General features: G+C 37.6%; 2 protein-coding genes across 6 annotated transcripts in view; both read right to left on the bottom strand.

The window, feature by feature from the left end:
* ERCC6L2 (ERCC excision repair 6 like 2) overlaps positions 1–21245 on the bottom strand; it is a 149618-nt gene extending 128373 nt beyond the window's left edge. The window contains exons 1-2 of one of the 5 annotated variants that reach the window (XM_028494122.2): positions 20835–21245; positions 15614–16038 (exon numbers count right to left, since the gene is read on the bottom strand). In XM_028494122.2, coding sequence (XP_028349923.1) covers positions 15614–16038; positions 20835–20880 — 471 coding nt within the window. In that variant the 5' untranslated portion in view covers positions 20881–21245. Of the gene's footprint in view, positions 1–15613; positions 16039–20834 lie in introns of those variants that run through there. The other 4 variants (XM_028494120.2, XM_024132883.3, XM_024132882.3 and 1 more) reach the window with 4 other exon arrangements.
* LOC129392383 (uncharacterized) lies at positions 20906–22329 on the bottom strand. The gene is made up of 2 exons (XM_055086928.1): positions 22322–22329; positions 20906–21545 (listed from the first exon to the last, which is right to left on the bottom strand). The coding sequence occupies exons 1-2, from the start codon at positions 22327–22329 to the stop codon at positions 20906–20908; spliced, it is 648 nt and encodes a 215-aa protein (XP_054942903.1).
* Between the last annotated feature and the right edge of the window lie 699 nt (positions 22330–23028).

The raw sequence follows: 23028 nt of genomic DNA, 5'->3' as shown, positions 1-23028 counted from the left end.
ATTCTTGCCTCCTTTGTCGTAGATTAATTGACCACAGGTGCATGGGTTTATTTCTGGGCTCTCTATTCTGTTCCATTGATCTATATGTCTGTTTTAGTGCCAATACCACACTCTTTTGATTTCTGTAGCTTTGCAGTATAGTCTGCAGTCTGGACAGGTTATACCTCCAGCTTTGTTCTTTTTCCTCAGGATTCCCTTGGCAATTCTGGGTCTTTTGTGGTTCTATAGAAATTTTAGGATTATTTGTTCTAGTTCTGTGAAAAATGTCACAGGAATTTTGATAGGGATTGCAGTACATCTGTGGATTGCTTTGGGAAGGATGGCCATTTTAACAATATTAATTCTTCTAATCCAAGAGTATGAGATAGCTTTCCATTTCTCCGAATCATCTTTAATATCCTTTATCAATGTTTTATAGTTTTCAGCGTACAGCAGTGGTCCCCAACCTTTTTGGCACCAGGGACTGGTTTCATGGAAGACAATTTTTCCACAGATGGGGGGTGGGGGAGGAGTGGTTCAGGCACTAATGCAAGTGATGGTTCAGGCAGTAATGCAAGCAATGGGGAGCAGCAGATGAAGTTTTGCTCGCTCACCCACTGCTCACCTCCTGCTGTGCAGCTTGCTTCCTAACAGGCTAAAGATAAGTAACATTAACAGTCCATGGCCCGGGGATTAGGGACCCCAGGCATATTGGTCTTTCACCTCTTTGGTTAAGTTTATTCCTAGGGTTTTTTTTTTCCTTTTTAATGTGAGTTTTAAATGGGATTTTTTTTTTTTACTTTCTTTTTCTGATATTGCATTATCAGTGTAAAGAAATACAACAGATTTCTTTATATCAATCTTGTATCCTGCTACCTTCCTGAGTTCATTTATTAGTTCTAAGAGTTTTTGGGTGGAGAATTTTGGGTTCTCTATATAGAGTATCATGTCATCTGCAAATAGTGACAGTTCTAGCTCTTCCCTTCCCATTTGGATCTTTTCTTTTTCTGGTCTGATTGCTGTGGCTAAGACTTCCAGTACCATGTTGCATAGAAGTGGTGAGAGTGGGCATCCCTGTCTTGTTCCTGAATTTAAAGGGAAGGCTTTCAGCTTTTCACAGTTGAGTATTACTTTGGCTGTGTGTTTGTTGCAAATGGTATTTATTATGTTGAGATATGTTCCCTCTATACCCATTTAGATTTTTTTTATCATGAATGGATGTTGAATTTTGTCAAATGCTTTTTCTGTCTATTGAGATGATCATGTAGTTTTTGTTTCCTTTTGTTAATGTGGTGTATCATACTGATTGATTCACATGTGTTGAAACATCCTTGTGACTCCAGAATGAATCTAACTCGATCATGGTGTATGATCCTTTTTATGTATTGTTGGATTTGGTTTGCTAATATTTTGTTGAGGACTTCTGCATCTATGTTCATCAAAGATATTGGCCTATAATTTTCCTTTTTGTAGCCTCTTTGGTTTTGGTATCAGGGTGATGGTAGCTTCATAGAATGAATTTGGGAATGTTCCCTCCTCTTCAATTTTTTGAAATAGTTTGAGAAGGATAAGTATAAGTTCTTCTTGCATATTTGGTAGAATTCTCCAGTGAAGCCATCCAATCCAGGACTTTTGTTTGCAGGGAATTTTTTTTAATTATTATAGATTCTATTTCACTTCTAGTGATCAGTCTGTTCAGATTATCTGTTTCTTCTGGACTCAATTTTGGCAGGCTATTTCTAGAAACTTGTCCATTACTTCTAGGTTGCCCAATTTGTTGGCATATAACTGTTCACAGTATTCTCTCATGATTTTTTTGTACTGCTGCAGTATGGGTTGCTATTTCTCCTCTTTCATTTCTTATTTTGTTTATTTGGGGCCTCTCTCTTTTCTTCTTGGTGAGCCTGGCTAGAGACTTGTCAATTTTGTTTATCTTTTCAAAAAACCAGCTCTTGGTTTTATTAACCTTTTCTATTGTGCTTTATTGCTATTTTATTTATTTCCTCTCTGATTTTTATTATTGCCATTCTTCTGCAGACTTTGGATTTTGTTTGTTCTTCTTTTTCTAATTCTTTTAGGTGGTAAGTTAGGTTGTTCGAAATTTTTCATGTTTCTTGAGGAAGGCCTGTGTTGTGATGAACTTCCCTCTAAGAACTGCTTTTGCCACATCCAATAGATTTTATAAAGTTGTGTTTTCATCTTTTTTATCTCAAGGTATTTTCTGGTTTCATCATTGACCCATTGGTTTTTTTGGTAGCATGTTGTTTAGTCTCCACATTTTCATTATTTTCCTGTTTTTGTGATTGATTTCTAGTTTGAGACCACTGTGGTCACGAAAAATGTTTGAAATAATTTCTATTCTCTTAAATTTGTTGAGGCTTATTTTGTGACCTTATATGTGATTTACCCTAGAGAATGTTACATGCACCCTTGAAAAGAATGTGTACTGTGGGGTTTTTGGGGAGGTTTTTTTGGAATGTAGTGTCCTTTAGATATCAATTACATCCAACTGGCCTACTGTGTCATTTATGACTTCTGTGGCCTTAATGATTTTCTGTCTGGATGATCCGTCCATGATGTCAGTGGGATGTTAAATTCTCCTATTATTTTATTATTGTCAATTTCTCCCTTTATATTAGTATTTGCTTTATATACTTAGGGGCTCCTATATTAGGTGTGTATATGTTAACAAGTGTGACATCCTCTTTTTGTATTGATTGCTTTATCATTATACAATGCCCTTCTTTGTCTTTCTTCATGGCCTCAGTTTTAAAGTCTATTTTGTCTGATATGAATATTGCTACCCCTGTTTTCTTGTCTCTTCCATTTGCATGAAATATCTTTCCATTCCCTCACCTTCAGTGTCTGTCTCTTCTGCTCTGCAGTGAGTCTGTTGTAGGCAGCATACTGGAGGTTCTTGTTTTTTTTAAATTCATTCTGCTACTCCATGTCTTTTGATCAGAGCATTTAGTCCACTGACAAAGTAATTATTGATAGGTATGTACTTATTGCCAATTTAATACTTGTTTTCCAGTTGTTTTCATAGTTCTTCTTTGTTCATTTCTCTTTTGTTATTCCTTTTGTGGGTTGATGAATTCCTTTGTAGTATGCTTGAGTCCCTTTCATTTTGGTTTCTATGAATCTATTATACATTTTCAATTTGTGGTTACCACGGAGTTCAAGTATGTTGAACCATAACTATATCTAATTGCTTTAAATTGATATTTACATTCAAACACGTCCTAAAGATCTACGTTTTTATACTCCCCTCCCCCACATTTTGTGATTCTGATGTCCTAGTTTACATCTTCATCCTTATCCTTTTACTGTTTATTGTAGTTATAATCACTTTTATAATTTTTAATTGGTTTTTAACCTACGTACTGGCTTATTTATATGATCTTCAATCCTGTTATATATTTGCCTTTCCTAATGTGATTTTCCCTTTCCTATAGATTCTTGCTATTTTTCGATTTAGAGAAGACCCTAAAATATTTCTTTTAGGGTAGGTTTAGTATTGCTGAATTCCTTTAGTTTATGCTTGTCTGAGCAATTATTTCTCTCTCCTTCTATTCTAAATGATAATCTTGCTGAGTAGAGTATCTTAGGTTGCAGGTTTTTCCCTTCCAGGAATTGGAATATATAATGCCACTCCTTTCTGGCTTGCAAAGTTTCTACATAACTTTATGGGGGTTCCCTTGAAACTGACTCTTTGTTTTTCTCTTTCTTTAACTTTTGCCCTTTTAATTATGATTTGTCTTGGTGTGGGTCTGTTTGGGTTCATCTTGCTTGGGACACTCTGTGCTTCCTGTACATGGATATCTGTTTCCTTCTTTAAGTTTGGGAAGTTTTCAGCCATAATTTCTTCAAATACATTTACTATCCCCTTCTCTCCCCTCCTTCTGGAACCCCTATTTTGCACAGGTTGGCATGTTTACATTATTCCATAGATCTCGTATGTTGCTTTTATTTTTTTCTTTTCATTTGTCTTTCTGTCTGCTGTTCTGTTTGGGTGATTTCCATTAACTAGCTTTCAGATCACTTATTCATTCTTCTGTGCCATTTAGTCAGCTATTCATTGCTTCCAGATTGTTTTTTACCTCGGCAACTGAATTGTCTGTTTTTAGTTGGTTCATCTTTATAGTTTCTTGTTCCTTGTTACAGTGAGCTGCATTTCTATCGATAATCTTTCTTAATTCAGTTAGCGTTTTTATTACCTTTTTGAACTCAAGATCTAGTAGACTGATGAGCTCTGTTTCATTATTTGTTCTTTCAGGGGATTTCTCTTGTTTTTTAATTGGGAGTAGTTCCTCTGCCTTTTCATTTTACTTAACTTTCTCTGTCTCTATGAAGTTAGGAGAAACAGTTATCTACTGTGGTCTTGAAGGAATGTTTTTACGTGGGAGTGTCCCTCTGCAGACTGTGTATCCAATGTTTTCAGTGCAAGGGCTGGCTTTGGTATGGATGCTGGCCACATCTTTCCTCAAGGTATGCTGGCCATTATCTTCTTGAAAGGGGGTGTGGTTGGTATCGTCAGAGTATCTAAAGCTTAGGAAGGTGTGAGGCGTAATGTCCTCTCTGCTCTGTGGCTGTTGCCACTCTGTCAGGGGTGGGGTTTGCTGCCCAGTTGTTGGAGTAGAAGCCCTGAGGGTCAGGTTCAATCAAGCTCCATTGTCCTAGAGTGCATGACCTGCCCAAAAGGTTGTGATTGCTGAAGTAAGTGAGGCTCATGTACTCCAGATTACCTGCGCATAGCCTGTGTAGGCAGCTGCAGCTCTGCTCAGAAGCAGCCCAAATTCACATCCCTTTCTCTGTTGTGTTCATCCCACATTTAGTGCAAGGCTGGGGTGTGGTGTGGGCTGGGGGTCAGGGCATTGTGGCTGCAGGAACTCAGGTGGCTGTACAGCTGCAACAGATCTGGGCTGCCTCTGAGGCAGTCTTCTCCCATGACCTGTCTGTCCCACATCTAGCACTAAGCTGTGGTGTGGAGTGTGCAGAGGCAGGGCATTCTCACTGGGAGATGAACCACTGCATACTCCTGAACATACTGACAAGAGCCACCACTGTCCTTCCCAGATCACACCTCAGGCCTCCCAGGCTGTCTGCATAGCTAGATCAAGTCCTCTCCCAGCGCCTGTCTGCTTGAGGTTCAGCACTTAGCCATGGTATGTTCTTGTGGCACTGACCTGTGCATGCCCTGACAGTGGCTGCAGCAGTCTTGCCTGCTGCCTCATGCATGTGCTGACAATGGCCACCACCCCACCTAGATCACACACCAGGTCCCCCTGGTCTGTCTCTGTGTAGCAAGATTGAGTCTCTTCCCAGGGCTCGGTTGGCCATGCTGCAGTGCAGAGTGAACGAGGCTGGGGTGTTCTCCCAGTTCAGATGGGGAGGTGCATCAAAGTGGCAGCTATAAGTGCAAGGCTTTCTCCGCCATGACTGCTGGCAAGCCAGCATGCATGCATTCCCTGGAATAGAGTCTAGATTTCTCCAGCCCTTCTGTCTGTCCCAGTGGTTTTTTCCCACAGGCAAGGGAGCCTGTCTCCTCCACACAGGATGCCAGGACTGGGATGCCCAGATTGTGCTTCAACCTGCTCGCTCCTGAGGAAAGGGTCTGCCCATGTGGACCTTCTCTTTCTTTCAGATCCTTCCCAGGCGTGCAGATCCTGACCCAATGCCATTTTTTTCCATCCTACCTGGTTATGTGGTGATCTTTCTTGCAGCTTTGCTTGTTAGGAGTTTTTCTGCCAGTTTCCAGTTAGTTTTCCGTGAGAATTGTTCCACATGTAGATGTATTTTTTATGTGTCTATGGAGGGGAGGGAAGCTCCACATCCTCCTACTCTGCCATCTTGATCCCACCTCCTGAATATTTTTAATATAACCTGATAAAAGATCTTTGATGTATGCCCACTATTTCGACTTTATAATTTTTTTAGTCAGTTTAAAGTTATTTATACTTTGTATTCAAAGATACGTAACTTAAGTTTAGAATTTACTGAATTCACAGATGATGTAAGTATTCATAACACCTTGGGTTCTCAACGCTTCCTAGAATATAACTTAAAACAGAAAGAATCATAGAAAATGTATAATAAAAAGTTTAGGCAACTGGGGTATTAACTGTAAAAGAACATGGGGAAACTTTCTATGGTGAGGGAAATGTTCTATACCTTGATTACAGTATTGATTACAAATATATATATACACACATATGTGTATATTTGTCAAAACGCATTCATCTTAAGGATGTGTACATTTTACTGTTTGTAATCATACCATCACACACACTGATACGTATATTCTTTTAAATTATAGGCAACTGGTCTTCAAAGTCTACTGAAAAGGCAAGGAAAAGATACCTATTAGATATCATATAACAGTTTAAATGAGGCAGTATAAGACCTAATCCATTGCTTTCCTCTTAACTCATCTCAGATTGTTTCATTATAGGAAAACTACAGGCATACCTCATTTTATTGTACTTCACTTTATTGCACTTCACAGATAATTGTGTTTTTTATAAATTGAAGGTTTGTGGCAACTCTGTGTCAAGCAAGTCTATCAGTGCCATTTTCCCAACAACATTTGCTCACTTCATGTCTCTGTGTCACATTTTGGTAATTCTCACAATATTTGAAACGTTTTCACTGTTATTATATTTGTTATGGTGATCTGTGATCAGTGATCTTTGATATTATTTTAATTGTTTTGGGGTGCCATGAACTGCGCCCACATACAGCAGCAAACTTAATCAATAAATGTTGTGTGTATTCTAACTGCTCCACCAACCAGCAGTTCCCCTCTCTCCTTCTTTCTCCTTGCGACTCCATATTCCCTGACACACAATATTGAAATTAGGCCAATTAATACCCTACAGTGACCTCTAAGTGTTCAAGTGACAGAGAGACTCACATGTCTTTCACTTTAAATCAAAAGCCAGAAATGATTAAGCTTAGTGAGGAATGCATGTGAAAAGCCAAGACAGGCCAAAAAGTAGGCACCTTGCACAAAACAGCCACATTATGAATGCAAAAGAAAAGTTCTTGAAGGAAATGAAAAGTGCTACTCCAGTGAACACATGAATGATAAGAAAGTGAAAGAGCCTTATTGCTGATATGAAGAAAGTTTTAGTGATCTGGATAGAAGATCAAACAAGCCACAACAACTCCCTTAAGCCAAAGCCTAATCTAGAGCAAGCCCCTAACTCTCTTCAACTCTACAAAGGCTGAGAGAAGTGAGGAGGCTGCAGAATAAGAGTTTGAAGCTAGCAGAGTTGATTCATGAGGTTTAAGGAAAGAAGCCATCTCCATAACATAAAAGTGCAAGGTGAAGCAGCAAGTGCTGACATACAGCAGGTCACCCAGATCTAGATAACTAATTAATGATGGTGGCTACACTGAACAGATTTTTAATGTAGACAAAACAGCTTTATATTGTAAGAAGATGCCATCTAGGACTTTCATAGCTAGAGAGGAGAAGTTAATGCCTGGCTTCAAAACTTCAAAGGACAGGCTGACTCTCTTAAGGGCTAATGCAGCTGGTAACTTAAGTTGAAGCCAATGCTCATTTACCATTCTGAAAACCCTAGGGCCCTTTAAAATGATGCTAAATCTACTCTACCTATGCTCTATAAATAGAATAATAAAGCCTGGATGACAGCACATCTGTTCACAACATAGTTGACTAAATATTTTAAGCCCACTGTTGAGACCTACCGCTCAGAAAAAAAAGATTCCTTTCAAAATATTACTGCTCATTGACAATGTACTTGTTAACCCAAGAGCTCTAATGGAGATGTAAAATAAAATTAGTGTTGTTTTCATGTCTACTATCACAACATCCATTCTGCAGCCCATAGATCAGAAGTCATTTCAATTTTCAAGTCTTACTATTTAAAATATATACTACATAAGGCTATAGCTGTCATAGATAGTGATTCCTCTGATGGATCTGGGCAAAGTAAATTGAAAACCTGGAAAGGATTCACCATTCTGGATGTCATTAAGAACATTCATGATTCATGTAAAGAGGTCAAAATATCAACATTAACAGGAATTCGGAAGTTGATTCCAACCCTCAGGAATGACTTTTGTAAGGTTCAAGACTTCAGGGGAGGAAGTATCCACAGATGTGGTGGAAATAGCAAGAGAACTAGAATTACAGGTTGAAGATGTGACTGAACTGCTGCAATATTATGAGAAAACTAAAGGGATGAGGAGTTGCTTCTTATTCATAAGCAAAGAAAGTGGTTTCTTGAGATGGAATCTACTCCTGGTGAAGGTGCTATGAAGACTGTTGAAATGACAACAAAGGATTTAGAATACTACATAAATTTAGTTGATAAAGCAGTGGCAGAGTATTTTTTTAATTAAGGTATGTACATTGTTTTTTTAGACATAACACTATTGCATGCTTAATAGACTACAGCATAGTGTAAATATAACTTTTATGTGCACTAGGAAACCAAAAAATTCGTGACTTGCTTTATTATGATATCAATTTATTGCAATGATTTGGAACTGAACCCACAATATCTCTGAGGTACACTTATATAGTCCTAATTATGATAATTCATAATTCAATCTGTTCATCTATCTGATACACAATCTTAGCTCTACCTTGTCAAATTCCATGAAACAAAGATATATAAAATGTCTATTTTACTGAAAAATCTCATCTTTAGAAGAAGTTCCATAAAAGATGATTAAATTTGTAAGCTCTAATTATGGATTAGCTTTACTTAACTCACTAAATACATTAATGATTTTAAAGAAAAATGTTGCATCCCTTTAAAATAGTCTACACTACCTCCTAACAGATTATTCACCTACCCCCTAAAATGTAAGTTGAAATGAAAATAAATTTGAATTTATTTGAGAATACACACTAACTAGAGAGGCTAACTTAAAACCACTGACAAACTTTTTAGCTCATTATATTGAGGTAATGCTAGTAGTAATGTGTCAACATCCAGAAGGCAGACAGAGAGAATGCAAAGAATAGCACAGGTGGATTTTATGTACCAAGACTGTAAATAGCACTCATCACTTCCACTCTAATCTCTGTTAACAAGCCCAAGACATGAAAGGGGAACTGGGAAACATATTCTTTGTCATTTGGCCACAACTCCAAGAAGGCAAAGGGAATAATTTTGGTGTAGATCTAGCCATCTCTATCACTCATGCTAGCATAGGAGAGGTCTATCAAAATCTTAATTCACAGAAGGAGAACAACATATTTACAATGCAGGTTTACAAAACTAATCTGAAAAAAAAAACACAACATGCTTTAATGTGGAATACAGTAGTTCTAAAATTATGGTTAAAGATAAAAAGAACAAAAAACTATTTAATCAGCCACCTACAGAACAGTAAAAGGCCAAAAACTGCATTTCAGAAATGATATATCACTCTGGGAAAGCTTTGTTTTTACCGGCGTTCCTTTGAAACTGTCAGGCAAACATTTTTATAGGCCATCTTTTCTCATACACAGTCAGCTCATGATATATAGCATAAGTCAGAGACAGGCAAATAACGCAACAAACCTCCTCTTAGACCAAGAGAGGCAGAGCAAAAATTGTTTGTTTCTTATAGGATTAAAAAAAAAGCCTACTTTCCTTATTTTTCATCTCCCTGGGAGACAAAAAGGTAAGTGAGTACTTTGTAATCATACTTCAAAAACTATGATGATTTTTGCTTGCTTTAAACAACAGAAACAACAAAGTGCTATTTTAAAAGGGGACCTAGCCCATTTATCTTTACAAAGTTCTTCTCCTAAAACCTGAAGTACATGCCAAAACAAGAAAAGCAATTTATCTTCAAAATGCTAAGACATTTTTGTTTCTGTTAAAGGCTTTGTGCTTCTGGAGGTTAATTCACCTTTCACATTGGATGTCATGGCATTTTCTCCATGAATGAAAATAAAGACAATATGATTATTTTCTTTATTACTATATTCCTGAGTGAACATAACTTGTGATTTAAAGAAATTTTAAATTTTAGTATAGCTTTTGAATCAACTAAATATCATATTATCCAAAAAATAGTATTGACAATAACCTAAGAAAGCTATAATTATCAGCAATCCCACCATTTCTCTCAGGATTGAGGTTTACTATACCTGTATTTTTAAAATGTATAGTAATGACATTTTTTTATAATATCAAATAATATAAAAACAAAGATTCAAAGAAAATCTTTACAGTTTGCAAAATTTTATCTCTCCTCTGCTGCTCAAAAAGTACTAATACCATCTTCTTCACATAGCAGATGGGGAAACAAACATGTAAAACACGTATGTACTTATTTAATAGTAGTGTTTTAAGACTTTGTGCCTATGAAAGCTAATTACCAAATTAAGATTTTCAAAATCACTTTGATTCAATGAATGAGTTCTTTTATGATAAACCTTTCGAACACTGTACTAGAACTATGCCATCAGTGAAAAAAAGAAACAAAAAAAACCTCAACGTCCTAACTGATATCACTCAAATTAGTTTTAAATTTTGGTGAACTTTCAAAAGCAAACCCAACAAAAAGCAAAGGATGAAAATACCAACTGCCTGGGAAGCCTTCCTTGACACTCCCAAGCAGGCTTGCTTCTCCACTTAATTCCACTGGAATATCAGACTGGGTGATGGCCCCTTAACTACATTTCTTTTCATCATCATTTGTGAACTCTGTAAGGGTAGTGATCATGCACATTTATATTAGGCTCTTCAGTGCCTATCACAGGGCCTGGACCATGCTAAGTGCTTAATAAATGTCAACTAATTGAATGAATGAATACAGTTAATTAAAAGCTGAACAAAAGGTTGCAAGATGGAGGCAGCAAAGGGAAGAGAATGAAGGGGGAAAAAAGTACTAGAATGGAAATTAAAATGGTTACTTCCTGTATATGTCCTTAGAGGGAAGCCATTTAGTACTCCTGTGCCTCAGTTTCTTCATCTAAAGAAGCTGAACAAGATTATCTCTAACATCATTTGTTACTAAAATTTTATTTTAAAAATGAAATGGTCATCTTATGTATAAATATTCACAAAGACTAAACACTCTCTTAATCAACCTTCACTGAACCAACTCACCAGATTAACAAGTTTTCCATCACCTCTGAAAAATGTATAGTCTGAGCAAAGGTTTTTAAACTTTAGTGGACCTCAAATTGCCTAGAGGGTTTGTTAAAACACAGATTGCTGGGCCCCACCCCCTGAGTTTCTGATTCAGTATGTCTGGGATAAGACCCAAGAATTTATAATTCTAACAAATTCCAGGTAATGCTGATGCTGTTGGTCCAGAAATCACACTTTTGAGAAACACAGCCTTATAGTAAATGCCCATTCAACTCCATTCCTATCATTGGAGCTGTTTGATTATCAAAGGTCAGTTTCCCAAACCTGTATATTCCAGTTGAAATTGTTTATTATAGTTACATTAGCTGTTTAAATATCATGTAAATAGAGTCATTTTCAAATTACCTTTGAATTAGGTGTGAGATTTCTGTAAAACACTAAGAAATTTTCATAAAAATCTAGGATTTTGCATTCTTTCCCAATTTAACTTCTTAGTCCAATTAAAACTTAAAAGTGAAAATAGTGGTGATAGAATTATTGGTGTTGAAAAAAATCATGGGCACAAACAGACATGAGGAAACTTTTGGAGTGATATATTACTTTGATTGTGGTACTGCAGTGATCATTTCTTGGGTGCAGATATATGTAAAACTTATCAAATTGTACACTATAAATTTACACAGTTATTGTATGTCAATTATACCTTAACAAAATATGTAAACACACAAACTTACACACATACACACACCCAACAAAAATTTAATAAGACTGACAAAACCAAATTTTGTGAGGTTATGGAGTAACCATAACTCTGATACATTGTTGATAGGAATGAAAGAACTGTTTCCAAAGTGTCAGTTTCATACAAAACTAAACACACATCAGCTTATGACCAAGTAATTCCATTCCTAATTATTTACCCAAGAGAAAGGGATACACAAGAGATTGTTCAAGAAAGTTCTTAGCAGTTTTATTTCTAACAGCTAAAAAATGGAAATAGCTCAGGTGTCCATCAGCAGAACGAATAAACAGAACACAGCATCCATACAACTCAGCAATACTACTTAGCAGTAACAAGAAACAAACTACCCATGCACTCAATAACAAGATGAATCACAAAATATTATGCTAAGTAAAAGAAGACTTATATAAGAATACATCTGTATGATACCATTTATATGAAAAGGCAAAACTAATCTATGATATAAAAAAGCAAAACAATGATGGCTCTTGGGGGTGGCAGGAAGGAATGTGAAGACATCTTCTGGAGTGATAATGCTCTATATCCTGAAAGAGCTTACACCGTTTAGCCGGATTACACAGAGACATGCATTTGTCAAAACTCATGGAATTGTGGGTACATTTAAGATTTCTGCATTTCATTGTAAATCTTACTTCAAAATGAAAAAAAGAATAATTAAATATTGAACCTTGGCAATGATATGCATGCTCAAGTGTTTGGGGATAAAACATACTAATGTATGCCACTTTAAAACTCAACAAAAGATGGTGGGATGGATGGATATGTGAATAAGCCATATATAATGAAATGTTAACAGAATCTAGGTGGTAGGTATGTGGGTATTCATTGTACAATTGTTCCAGCTCTTCTACTACGTGTTTGAAAAGCTTCATAACAAGATGTTCAGGAAAAATCAGTTTGTAAGATAGTAGGGATTCCATTTTTTGCATATTTATGTATGTCTGTGTGTTCATCGACACGCACATATGAAGCATATGCATGTATACATTTATGTATGTTGTATATGCAACTATTCCCTCTCAATCAGATCCTTCTAATTCACTTTAAATATACTCAAGTTCCCCCTACCCCCAAATGGTACAAAACAAACAAAAAAGAAATTCCCTCAAAATCCCATCCTCCTTCAGCTACTACTAGGTCATATAAAGAGATGAGCATACTTCTGGTGTCCATGTCTTCACCTACTCCATTCTGGCTTGTGCCCCCAATACTCCAGCAAAATGGCTCTTACTCAAAGATTTCAATGATTTCCAAGTCAGTAGATCAAACGGATATTTTTAAATCCTCATCCCTTAAAGAATGTAAAATATTAAATTTACCCACTTTTCAATTTGAAATGAGGGAAGCAAACTTTTTTGGTATGTAAAACAAGCATTTTTAAAAAGAAGAGCTCAATTTCATACTACGGCCAAGTTAGAATGTAAGAAGGGGAAAACTTAAGGGATGAGATCAGAAAAAAGGAAAAAGAAATGAAGAAGTTACTACTATAGTTTAAAGAGTAATTGCCAATGGTCTATTTTCATAGACCATTTTCACCTAATTCTACTACATTTTGAAATTCTAGTGAACTCATTAACCATTGTTCACATTTCTTCAACTGGTTTAGTCATCCTATCTACAGAAGCTCTATCTTAAATGGATCTCCCCAAACTGCCTATTTATGTAGAAATTATTTTCTGAGTTACAAGAATAATAACCAGAGAACTAGGTCCCCAAGGATCAGATAAATCCAGCTATGTATCAAAATTAGTACAAAAACTATTTCCTAATCTTCAGAAGGTGAGCCCTCAAAGATATTCATAGCAGCACTATGAATAGCATATAATACAACTCAAAGCCTTCCAATGATTTCAGTGTGTCAGATAATATAAAATTGTGCAGTAAAATCACTTTTAAAATAATCTTATAAAATGTAAAATAAAGGGAATTTCTTTGTGACATGAGCTTCCGAGATGAAAGCTTAATATGAACCTAAAATGTGCAGAAGAATTTGAATTTTATTTAGTAGGTTTAGGGTGGGGTTTCCCAAACTGCAGGTCACTTTTTGTAGCACCCTCATGTTTCTGATTTTGAAGATGAACAGGCATTGACTAGTCAAAGACATGTGGGAAAGAACATTCTAGCATGGGCAAAAACAGTAAAAGTATATGTAAAGACAGTCACAGAAGGGCTTTTGTATTTATTTTCCTTTAATATTCATCTGCATATCTTGGTCACAGATGGTAGTTTCCAAAAGGCTCCTATCTTTATTCTTGGAACCTGTTCTCCTGAGAAAGTAAATTCGTTTATTCCACAAGCAATTATTTAACACCTTCAATGTGCAAACCTAGAACTATGTGCATTGCCTGAGATTAAAGGAAAATAGATTATGGCTAATAGAAACACACTATGATTACTGAGGGACTTAATTTTACACTAGCTTTTTACACCAGAGCTTTATACACAGCTATTATTTGGCTATTTTCAAATGTTAAACTTAATTTTTCACTTACCTTTGAACTCCATTAACAATGGAGGTGTCATGAAGAATAAAGTAGCTTAAATTCAGTTGTAAAGACGGAAACACACAAGGACTTAATCACACTAGACAAACACTCCTGAAAATCCAGAGTGAATGCTTAGTATAAAGTCTAGGTTCAGAACTCTAATCTTTTTGGATTATAAACCTTCGTGGTACACAGCTTCTGACAAGGCTCCCAATAATCCCCACCTCTTGGTATCCATGACTTTATCTAATGTCCCCCCTTCAGCCCAGTATGAGCTGAACCTCACAACCTGCTTCTAATGATGTGAATATGGCAAAAATGAAGGCTGTCTCTTCTGTGATTAGGTTACAAAAGACCATGACTTCTGTCTCACTAGTGCTCTCTCTTGCCCAATCACTTGTTCTCCCTGTTGAAGCATGCTTCCACACTGTGAGAAGCACCATGAAGAGGCCCATGTGGTAAGGAACCAAGGAAGGGCTTTGCCAATAGCTCACGAGAAACAGCGGCCTCAGTCTAAGAACCCACAAGGAACTGAATCCTGCAACAACCACACAAGCTAGGAAGTGAATCTTCCCTAGTCCAACCTTGAAATAACTGCAACCTTATGAGAGGCAGAGCCAGAAGACCCAGCTAAATGGTACCCAGATTCCTGACTCACAGAAACTTTAATATGATAAATGTGTAGTTTTAAGCTGCTACATTTTGGAATAATCTGTTATACAGCAATAGTAACTAACATAGAGCCTATCTGCAGAAAAGCATATACATATACAAATTCTGGCACACATTTTAGAGAAATAGGAGGCCTCTCTGAAGTCTACCAATAGAACTCCTAGTGGCCCAGAGATCCCAGACTAAGAAATGTATGCTATGATAAACTCCAAACAATATGCACAAAAGGCCTGCAGAAGTCAATTTAACCATGCTATGTAGCTTAACAAATGTCAGAATGCTTTCCTTCCATAAGGTATTACTAAGAAAGTTAAATTACTCTAAATATAATTTATATCTTAGTACTAGTATTACCAAAGGTAAAAACAAATTATACTATAACATCGTTTTAAATAATGTATTTCATAGGTACTAAATAAATATTGAGGATAAAATAATGACTAAACACCATCCTTAAGTACTGTGTGAGACAAACACACACACACACACACACACACACACACACACACACACACACAAAACAATTATAAGATCTGGGATCCAAACAGAAATTTGCATATGGTATATATTCATGTATGTAATATATATGATATAATATTAATGACTTAATTGAATTTTAATTATAAAGCAATTAAAATAAATACCTGTACTGTTTTTCCAAGTCCCATGTCATCACCAAGAATACACCCTCTTCCTTGGATGAAGTGTTCATAGAGAAACAGGGCTCCTTCCCTTTGGTAGTCTCTCAAATACCTATTAATAGTATAAGGAATAGAGTCTCCATTTTCAGATAATTGAAAAGCAACAGCAGATGATGGAAATTTTCTGTCTGGGAAATAAGGTTTTTCCAAATCTTCATCATCAAAAATAAAATTCCTGGAGCAATCTTTAACAGATTTCACTTCTTGAAGTCTTTTAAGAGGTACTTTCCTTTCTTGAAAATCTGAATATAAGATGACTGCAAATGACTTCCCATTTTCATCCACTGTGATAGATTTTATGCTTGCTTCACAAAGTTTTTCATTATCTGGAGAAGGGGCGAGACATCTTTCTCCTGGATGCCATACATCTATAATAATAAAAGAGAAAATAAACTTGCCAAATCTAACTTATAAAGTACCTCATTTATCCACTGCTATGCGAAAAAAGTGTTCCTCACATAAATACCCTTTCCAAAATCTGAAACAAGGTAAATTATACTTATAACATGTATAAATATTTTCCTAAAGTATATTTTCCTCAAGTATAATATCATAATAAAGCATACATAATTTATTTCCAGTTCTTCTCACCCTTGCTGTGTGTCATAATCTCCCCATATATGCTTTGTCTATTGATTCTGATTCAGTGGATATGGGCCATGGGCATTTGGTTTTATTATTGTGTTTGGTTGTTACTGCTGAATTCAAAAGGTGACTCTGATGCACAGCCAGGATTGAGAAACACTTATTTAAATATTCATGATGACTCATGAACATTAGGTATAATGTTCATGATATGGTAGAGTAACACTGAATAGGACTTGGTAACAGGTAAGCTAAAATCCACTGAACAGCAATATTTTTGTGATTCTTCTGTCTGCTTTTTTAGTTACTCCATCTCCTTTCTCTGAAGACAGCTGTTTCTTCTCACTGTCAATATTGCTGCTTCTAAAATGTTGCTTGAATCTGTATACAACTAATCAAGGGAATCTCCAACTCAACTACAGAGTGATATGTACCAGCTTTGTCACAGCTTTTTCCCGTCTAGGTTTTGAAAAGCCAAGGTTCTTAAAAAAGAGATGAATTCTAAGATCTCTTTCTGCTAAGATTCTATTATTCTTTGAAGAGTCTGACTTGTCTCTATGTACAAATTTATTCTGTGCTTAACTGTAGAGCTATTTTATTTTCTATTCAGAAAATATAGCACTGTGAATGAGGAAGAGGGCCTCTACAGAGTATACTGTTGGTACAATTAAAAGGTACCAAATAGAAAGTAAAAATAATTTCCCAAATGGAATTTCTTATAGCAAGAATCCCAGAGGAATTGTATGGCTACAATCGTAAGGATACTAGGAATTATTTTTCTCACATATTTCTCATTGAGATCATATGATCATTGGTAGTTTCCCAGGGACTTCCTAATGATGCTGAATTAGGCTTTTATAACATTCATGATTATAACTAGTACATCTATATTCTCTTTAGCAAGAAAAGCTCATTATACTAGTCCTCATCAGTTGTTCCTCAAAAGTAAAACCATTATTCTAATTTTGATAAGGTTGTTTTTATATAACAATCAGCAAAAAAGTCTGTTCTCCCACTCTAATCTTTGCATCCAAACTGTTTGCGAACTGTTACATTATTCTAAAAGACAAGAGTTTTAATGTGAAAATAAAACCTTTATTCACTATACAGGGATAAAAAATAGGTTGATGGGCCCTATTTTCATAACAGTACTGTTTGAGCCTTAAAACCTACGTTAAGCCTTGCAACAATTCTTTTTTTTTTTTTTTTTCGCGGTACGCGGGCCTCTCACTATTGTGGTCTCTCCCGTTGCGGAGCACTGGCTCCGGACGCGCAGGCTCAGCGGCCATGGCTCACGGGCCCAGCCGCTCCGCAGCATGTGGGATCTTCCTGGACCGGGGCACGAACCCACGTCCCCTGCATCGGCAGGCGGGCTCTCAACCACTGCGCCACCAGGGAAGCCCGCAACAATTCTTAATACATTATTTGTTTCACATGCTTTGTCTACCTATCCAGCAAACGCCGTCTAATTTTTAAAGACTTAATTCATTAATCTATTTATTATTCAACATATATGATTTAACACCAATTATTTGCTAGAACTGTACCACACAGTTAAAATGAAGAAAACCAATGTCAAAAATGATAGTGATTAAACCTTGCTTAGAACTAGTCTTTCCAAATCTCATTAAAAGGCATCATTGTCTAACCAACTTTTCAAGGTAGAAAACCTTTAGTCAGCCCTTATTCCTCTTTTTATATTAGTCCCTACATCCTCTCCATCAGAATGTCCTGCTGGCTCTACCTAAAAAAGAAAAAAAAAAAAGCATCACTTTCCTCCATGCGACCATCACTTTAAAACAACTGTTGGTAAACTTTTTCTGTAGAGTCAGATTTTAGCTACTTGTTATTTTACATCTTGCAGGCTATACTCTCTCTTGCCCTTGTAACACAAAAGTAGCCACAGACACATAACAAATGGGTATGGCTGTGCTCCTGTAAAACTTTATCTACAAAAAACAAGTGTCAGGCTGAATTCGGCCTTGACTGTAATTTGCCAAACTTTGGCTTTCTCCTAAATTACTGCTACAGACTCCACTCTCTATTCTCCATTCTCTAACCATTCTCTCTGCTGACACTATTTCCCTCTACAATCCATTTTCCACATAGCAGCAATAGTGACTATTTAAGAATATAAATTATCAGTAAATCTTTAATTTAAAATCTTTTAATAATGACCCACTGCACAAAGAATAAAGTCCAAGCTCCTTACTATGGCCTATAAGACCCTGTATGATCTTCCCCTACTTACCTCTCCAACTTAATCAATTTTTCCCTTGACTCAAGCATATTAAGCAGGTCTTTTCTCAGGTGTTTTTATGTCATGGCCTCAGAGATTTTATCTCAGACCACCTTATTTAAAGTAGGGAACCCCACTATTCTGTACTATTTTATTGCCTCTATAGCACATATCACAATGTTTAATTATCACGTTTCCTTTTTTTATCTGCCTCTCTCACTAGAGAATAATATCTTTTCCAAGAAAATATCTGTATTCTTCAAAATTTTATCCCCAGGACCAGCACACAGTAGGCACTCAATAAATGAGCTGAATTTATTAACAAAAACACATCCTCGATCTCATAGAACCTTGACATCTAATGAGAGAGACAAATACTCAAAAGTTCACACACATGAAATTGCTATAAGTGCTTTGGCTGAACAGAGTGCTGTAAGAAAGAGGTACTGAGGAAACAGTTTAACAAGTAAGGAGATCTAAGAAGAGAATGTCAGTCAGAGGGCACATACAGCATGTGCAAAATCCTCATGGGCTTCACACAACAACTTACAGAAGTCTATTTGGTTCCTGAGTTTGGGTAATTTCTAGAACTAAATATTAATAGATTCAATTAAGTTTGAGCAGGGCGGTTATCTCTCAGTATTCAAACTCCAAAACAAATAGCTTTAATTAGGATGATTTTCTTTTGGACTGAATAGGGGTAAGGCTCCTTTTGATCTGTCCCTGTGTTCCTCTTTAACTTCATTTCCTCCCTCTCTCCTGATTTCATTCCAAACTGGCCTCCTTGCTATTCCTCAATCATGGTACGCATACTCCCACCTTAGTCCCCTGAGATTTCTGTTCTTTCCACCAACACTCCTCCGAAATACCAAAGTGACTGATTCTTTCACTTCATTCAGGGTTCTGTTCAAATGGCATCTCCTCAGAGGTATCTTCTCTGACCACCCAATCTAACATGGCACTCCCCGCCACTCACTCTTCCTTCACCCTGCTTGATTCCATTTTCAGAGAAAAATATGAACTGTCTGTTATTGTTTATCTCAACTTAAATATAAATTCCCCAGAGCAGGGACTTGTGTTCACTGCCATATTCTGGGCACCTAGGACAATGTTTGAAACTCAAATACTTGTCAAATTAACAAATATATTTATATATAGCTAACATTTTGAGGGCTTATGTGTGCCAGGCATGCAATTTAGATGTAGTAGTTCATTTAAGCCTCACAGCAACCCTTCATGTAAGTAATATTATTAGTTCCATTTTACAAATGGTGAAACAGATAAAGGTTAACCATGGTCACACAACTAGAAAGTGGCAGAGCCTGGATTTGAACCAAGCTATCTGAACTTGTAACTACAATGCTGTACCAGTTCACACATGAATGAACAATTCCTTGGAACTGAGTAGCCCTGCCCCTTTTAAATGAGGTATGAGCATCCCAGTTACTATAATCTCCACTCAGCAGCTTCATCCATTTATTTCACCTGCCAGGTTTCTATAGATATTTATATTTGTGGTCCCTGAGTTAGAGTGTCATCAATTCCTAGCCGTCAGAGCTGAGGCTTGTTACTTAAACGTCTCTGAACTTTAGTTCTGAATCCCTCATGTATTTAATGAGATCAATATCTTCCTCAAAGGAAAACATGTACATAAACAATTAGCATATTTCTGGGCACAGAACAAGCACTCAATATCTGGTAGCTTTCGTTATGTCACTATTAATAATGAAAGCTATTAATTTAGGGGCAAGAAGCCATACCAGATGACTTGTGGCAGATAACCATACCCTCCTTAAACCCTCTCTTGGTGACCCATTAAAGGTGATCCTGACTCAGTACATCATATATTAAGCTCTTTGTGTAATAAACTGAACTAAATACCTCAACCTTTATTCACCTACTTAATAACAAATCTACCATTCACTAAGAACTGAGGCATACAAGAACAGAGAATAAAAATACCAAACATTTACTTAGGGTTTACTATGAGCCAGACACGGGGTCACATAAATGCTTTGCTTAACACCATCTCATTTAATAATCACAAGAACTGACTCAGCAAAGATCTGTTTCACAGACGAGGAAACCACCCCAAAGTTGCTCAGCAAATGACTGTCAGAGCCAGCACTAGATCCCAGGGCAGTCTGACTTCACAGTGCAGGTTCTCAACTCTGAATCACAAAGAACTGTCCCAGCCCTAGAGGTGGTTCACAATCTCCAGCTGTCACTCACAGGAGCCACAGGGTAAAACCCCAACCCCAAGGGAACTGGCAGGGACAGGTCCAACCCTACGCAGTAAAGACAGTTGTCTGGGGAGAGAGGGGAGCTCGGAGCTTATACCTTTGCTGTTGGTTTCCACGCGGGGCTTCGGGACAGAGAGATCCATCTGGCCAGGGGGAAGGGCCTTGCATTTAACACCTGACAGGCGGCGGAGAACCGCCAGGAGGAGGCTGGCGGGCGGACGGCGGCCAACTCCACCTGCCGCCGCCCTCTGTACATCGCCCCCCCCCACCGAAGCCCGACGTCACGGGGGAGCAAAGGTGGAGCCTGACGGAGTCCAGGGAGAAGGGCCGGTGGCGTTCGAGACAGCGGCAGAGCCGGAGGGCGCTGTGGGAGCTGGCACGGCGGCGCTCACCTAATCGTCTGGGGCTCCGCCGCCTGGGGAGGACAACACGCAGGCAGGTCGACCCCCTAATCTCCCTCTCAGTAATAGGCCTCCCTCCGGGACCCACCACAACTTCCAGCCCTGACTCGGAAAATCCCGCGAGAACTGGCTCCCGAACTGTTTTCGGGATCTCACGAGAACAAAATGTTGGTTGACCTGGGCGGAGCGATCTTCCGCCCGTCTTTCCTCTAGGAAACCAGTAACACAAAGATCCGCGATAGTTGCAAGTATCGCGAAGTTTGATATCGCTTGCTACCCTGCTGCAGCTCTTGTGGCTGTCCAGAGAGGCAGGAAGATCCTCGTGGGTGTGGACCTGCAGTGGGTCTTTTAAGGACTGGTAAGGAGGGTGACGGCCTGGCAGGAGACCGTCGTCCCCGCGATCGTATCTTGTGGCTTATATTAGGCGCTTGGTTCCTTCGTTCTGTTGCCGGACTCCCAGGGACTTTAGGAGGCGAGCGGTTCCCTCTTGGAGTGCTGCCTCAGCCGTGCGGACACCGACGGCTCAGGACACCCAGAGGAGGCATATTTTCTTAGGTCATATACTAAAATGTAGTAAGTTATAAATAACTTCTCTGAGTACAAAACCTGCAACACATGCCCTCAGTAGAAGGCAAAGGTAAAGATACTATGAAAACTTGAAAGTGTTTTTCCGTGTACCATCCCAAGTTACCAGTGGTTTGTATAACACGTTATGGGTAAACACTAAGCAAACCATCAGGCTGTTTTGGTAAGCATCTTCAGGGCAGCATACCACTCAGGAATTAATGAATACTGCTCATCTAATACTTTTCCAGACGTTGTATGTAGATTAATCCAAAAATGCTTCCTCACATGTTAAAATGTTTTTGTGTGCTGTAGGATATATCATGGAAGTAGATTAGCCTGCATGGGCCTGTATTAGTTTCCTATGGCTGCTATAACAAATTACCAAAAACTTAATGGCTTAAAACAGCATAAAAGTGTTATCTTATAGTTCTGTAAGTCAAAAGCCCTACATTGGTCTCATTAGGCTAAAATCAAAGTGTCAGCTGGGTTGCCTTCTTTTCTGGAGGCTCTGCAGAGTATGTTTCCTCGCCTTTTCCAGCTTCTAGAGGCTACACACATTCCTTGGCTCATGGACACCCTTCTGTCTTCAAAGCCAGCAATGTTGCATCCCTCTGACCTTTCCATAGTCACATCTCCCTTTAATTGCAGCAGGGAAAGACTATTTGATTTTAAGGGCTCACATGATAAGATTGGGTCCACCAATAATCCAGGATAATCCTGCCATATCAAGGTCTATACCCTTTTTCACATCAACAAAGTCCCTTTGCCATATACGGTAACATATTCATGGGTTCCAAGGATTAGGATGTGAATATCTTTGGTGGATCATTATTCTGCCTACCACAGGGTCTTAATGAGAAAAACCATATGGTTATTTGCTCTGTAAATAGGTATCCATTCTTTGACAGATACTAAAAATTAGCGTGTTTTCATAAAATGCTTCATCTAGAATAGCACTTGTTTTTGTTTACCAGCAGGTAAAAATTTTGTATGGAAGAGAAACATCTAATTCATCCATTATGTTGGTCCTCACACATGGTTAAGAGGTTAAGTCATTTAACCCCACTGCTTCAGTGTCCTCACCCATGACAGATTAATAACAGGGTTATTGTAAAAATTAAATAAAACACCTAAAACAATACATAGTCACAGTAAGGATTTAGTATTGCAATGTACTATTGTTATCAATAGAATGCATCCACTTGAAAGTTGAATTCTGCATAGCCATTTCTTCAATTTAATATTTTGGCTAATACTTGATAGTACATTATTAATTAGATTAGAATTTTAGACTAGATTCTAACTTAAACATGGATTATAAGG

The sequence above is a fragment of the Physeter macrocephalus genome, chromosome 9, assembly GCF_002837175.3.
Source record: "Physeter macrocephalus isolate SW-GA chromosome 9, ASM283717v5, whole genome shotgun sequence".
NCBI lineage: Eukaryota > Metazoa > Chordata > Mammalia > Artiodactyla > Physeteridae > Physeter > Physeter macrocephalus.
Note: the sequence above shows the minus strand (reverse complement) of the source record. Positions and strands in the feature narration are given on the sequence as shown.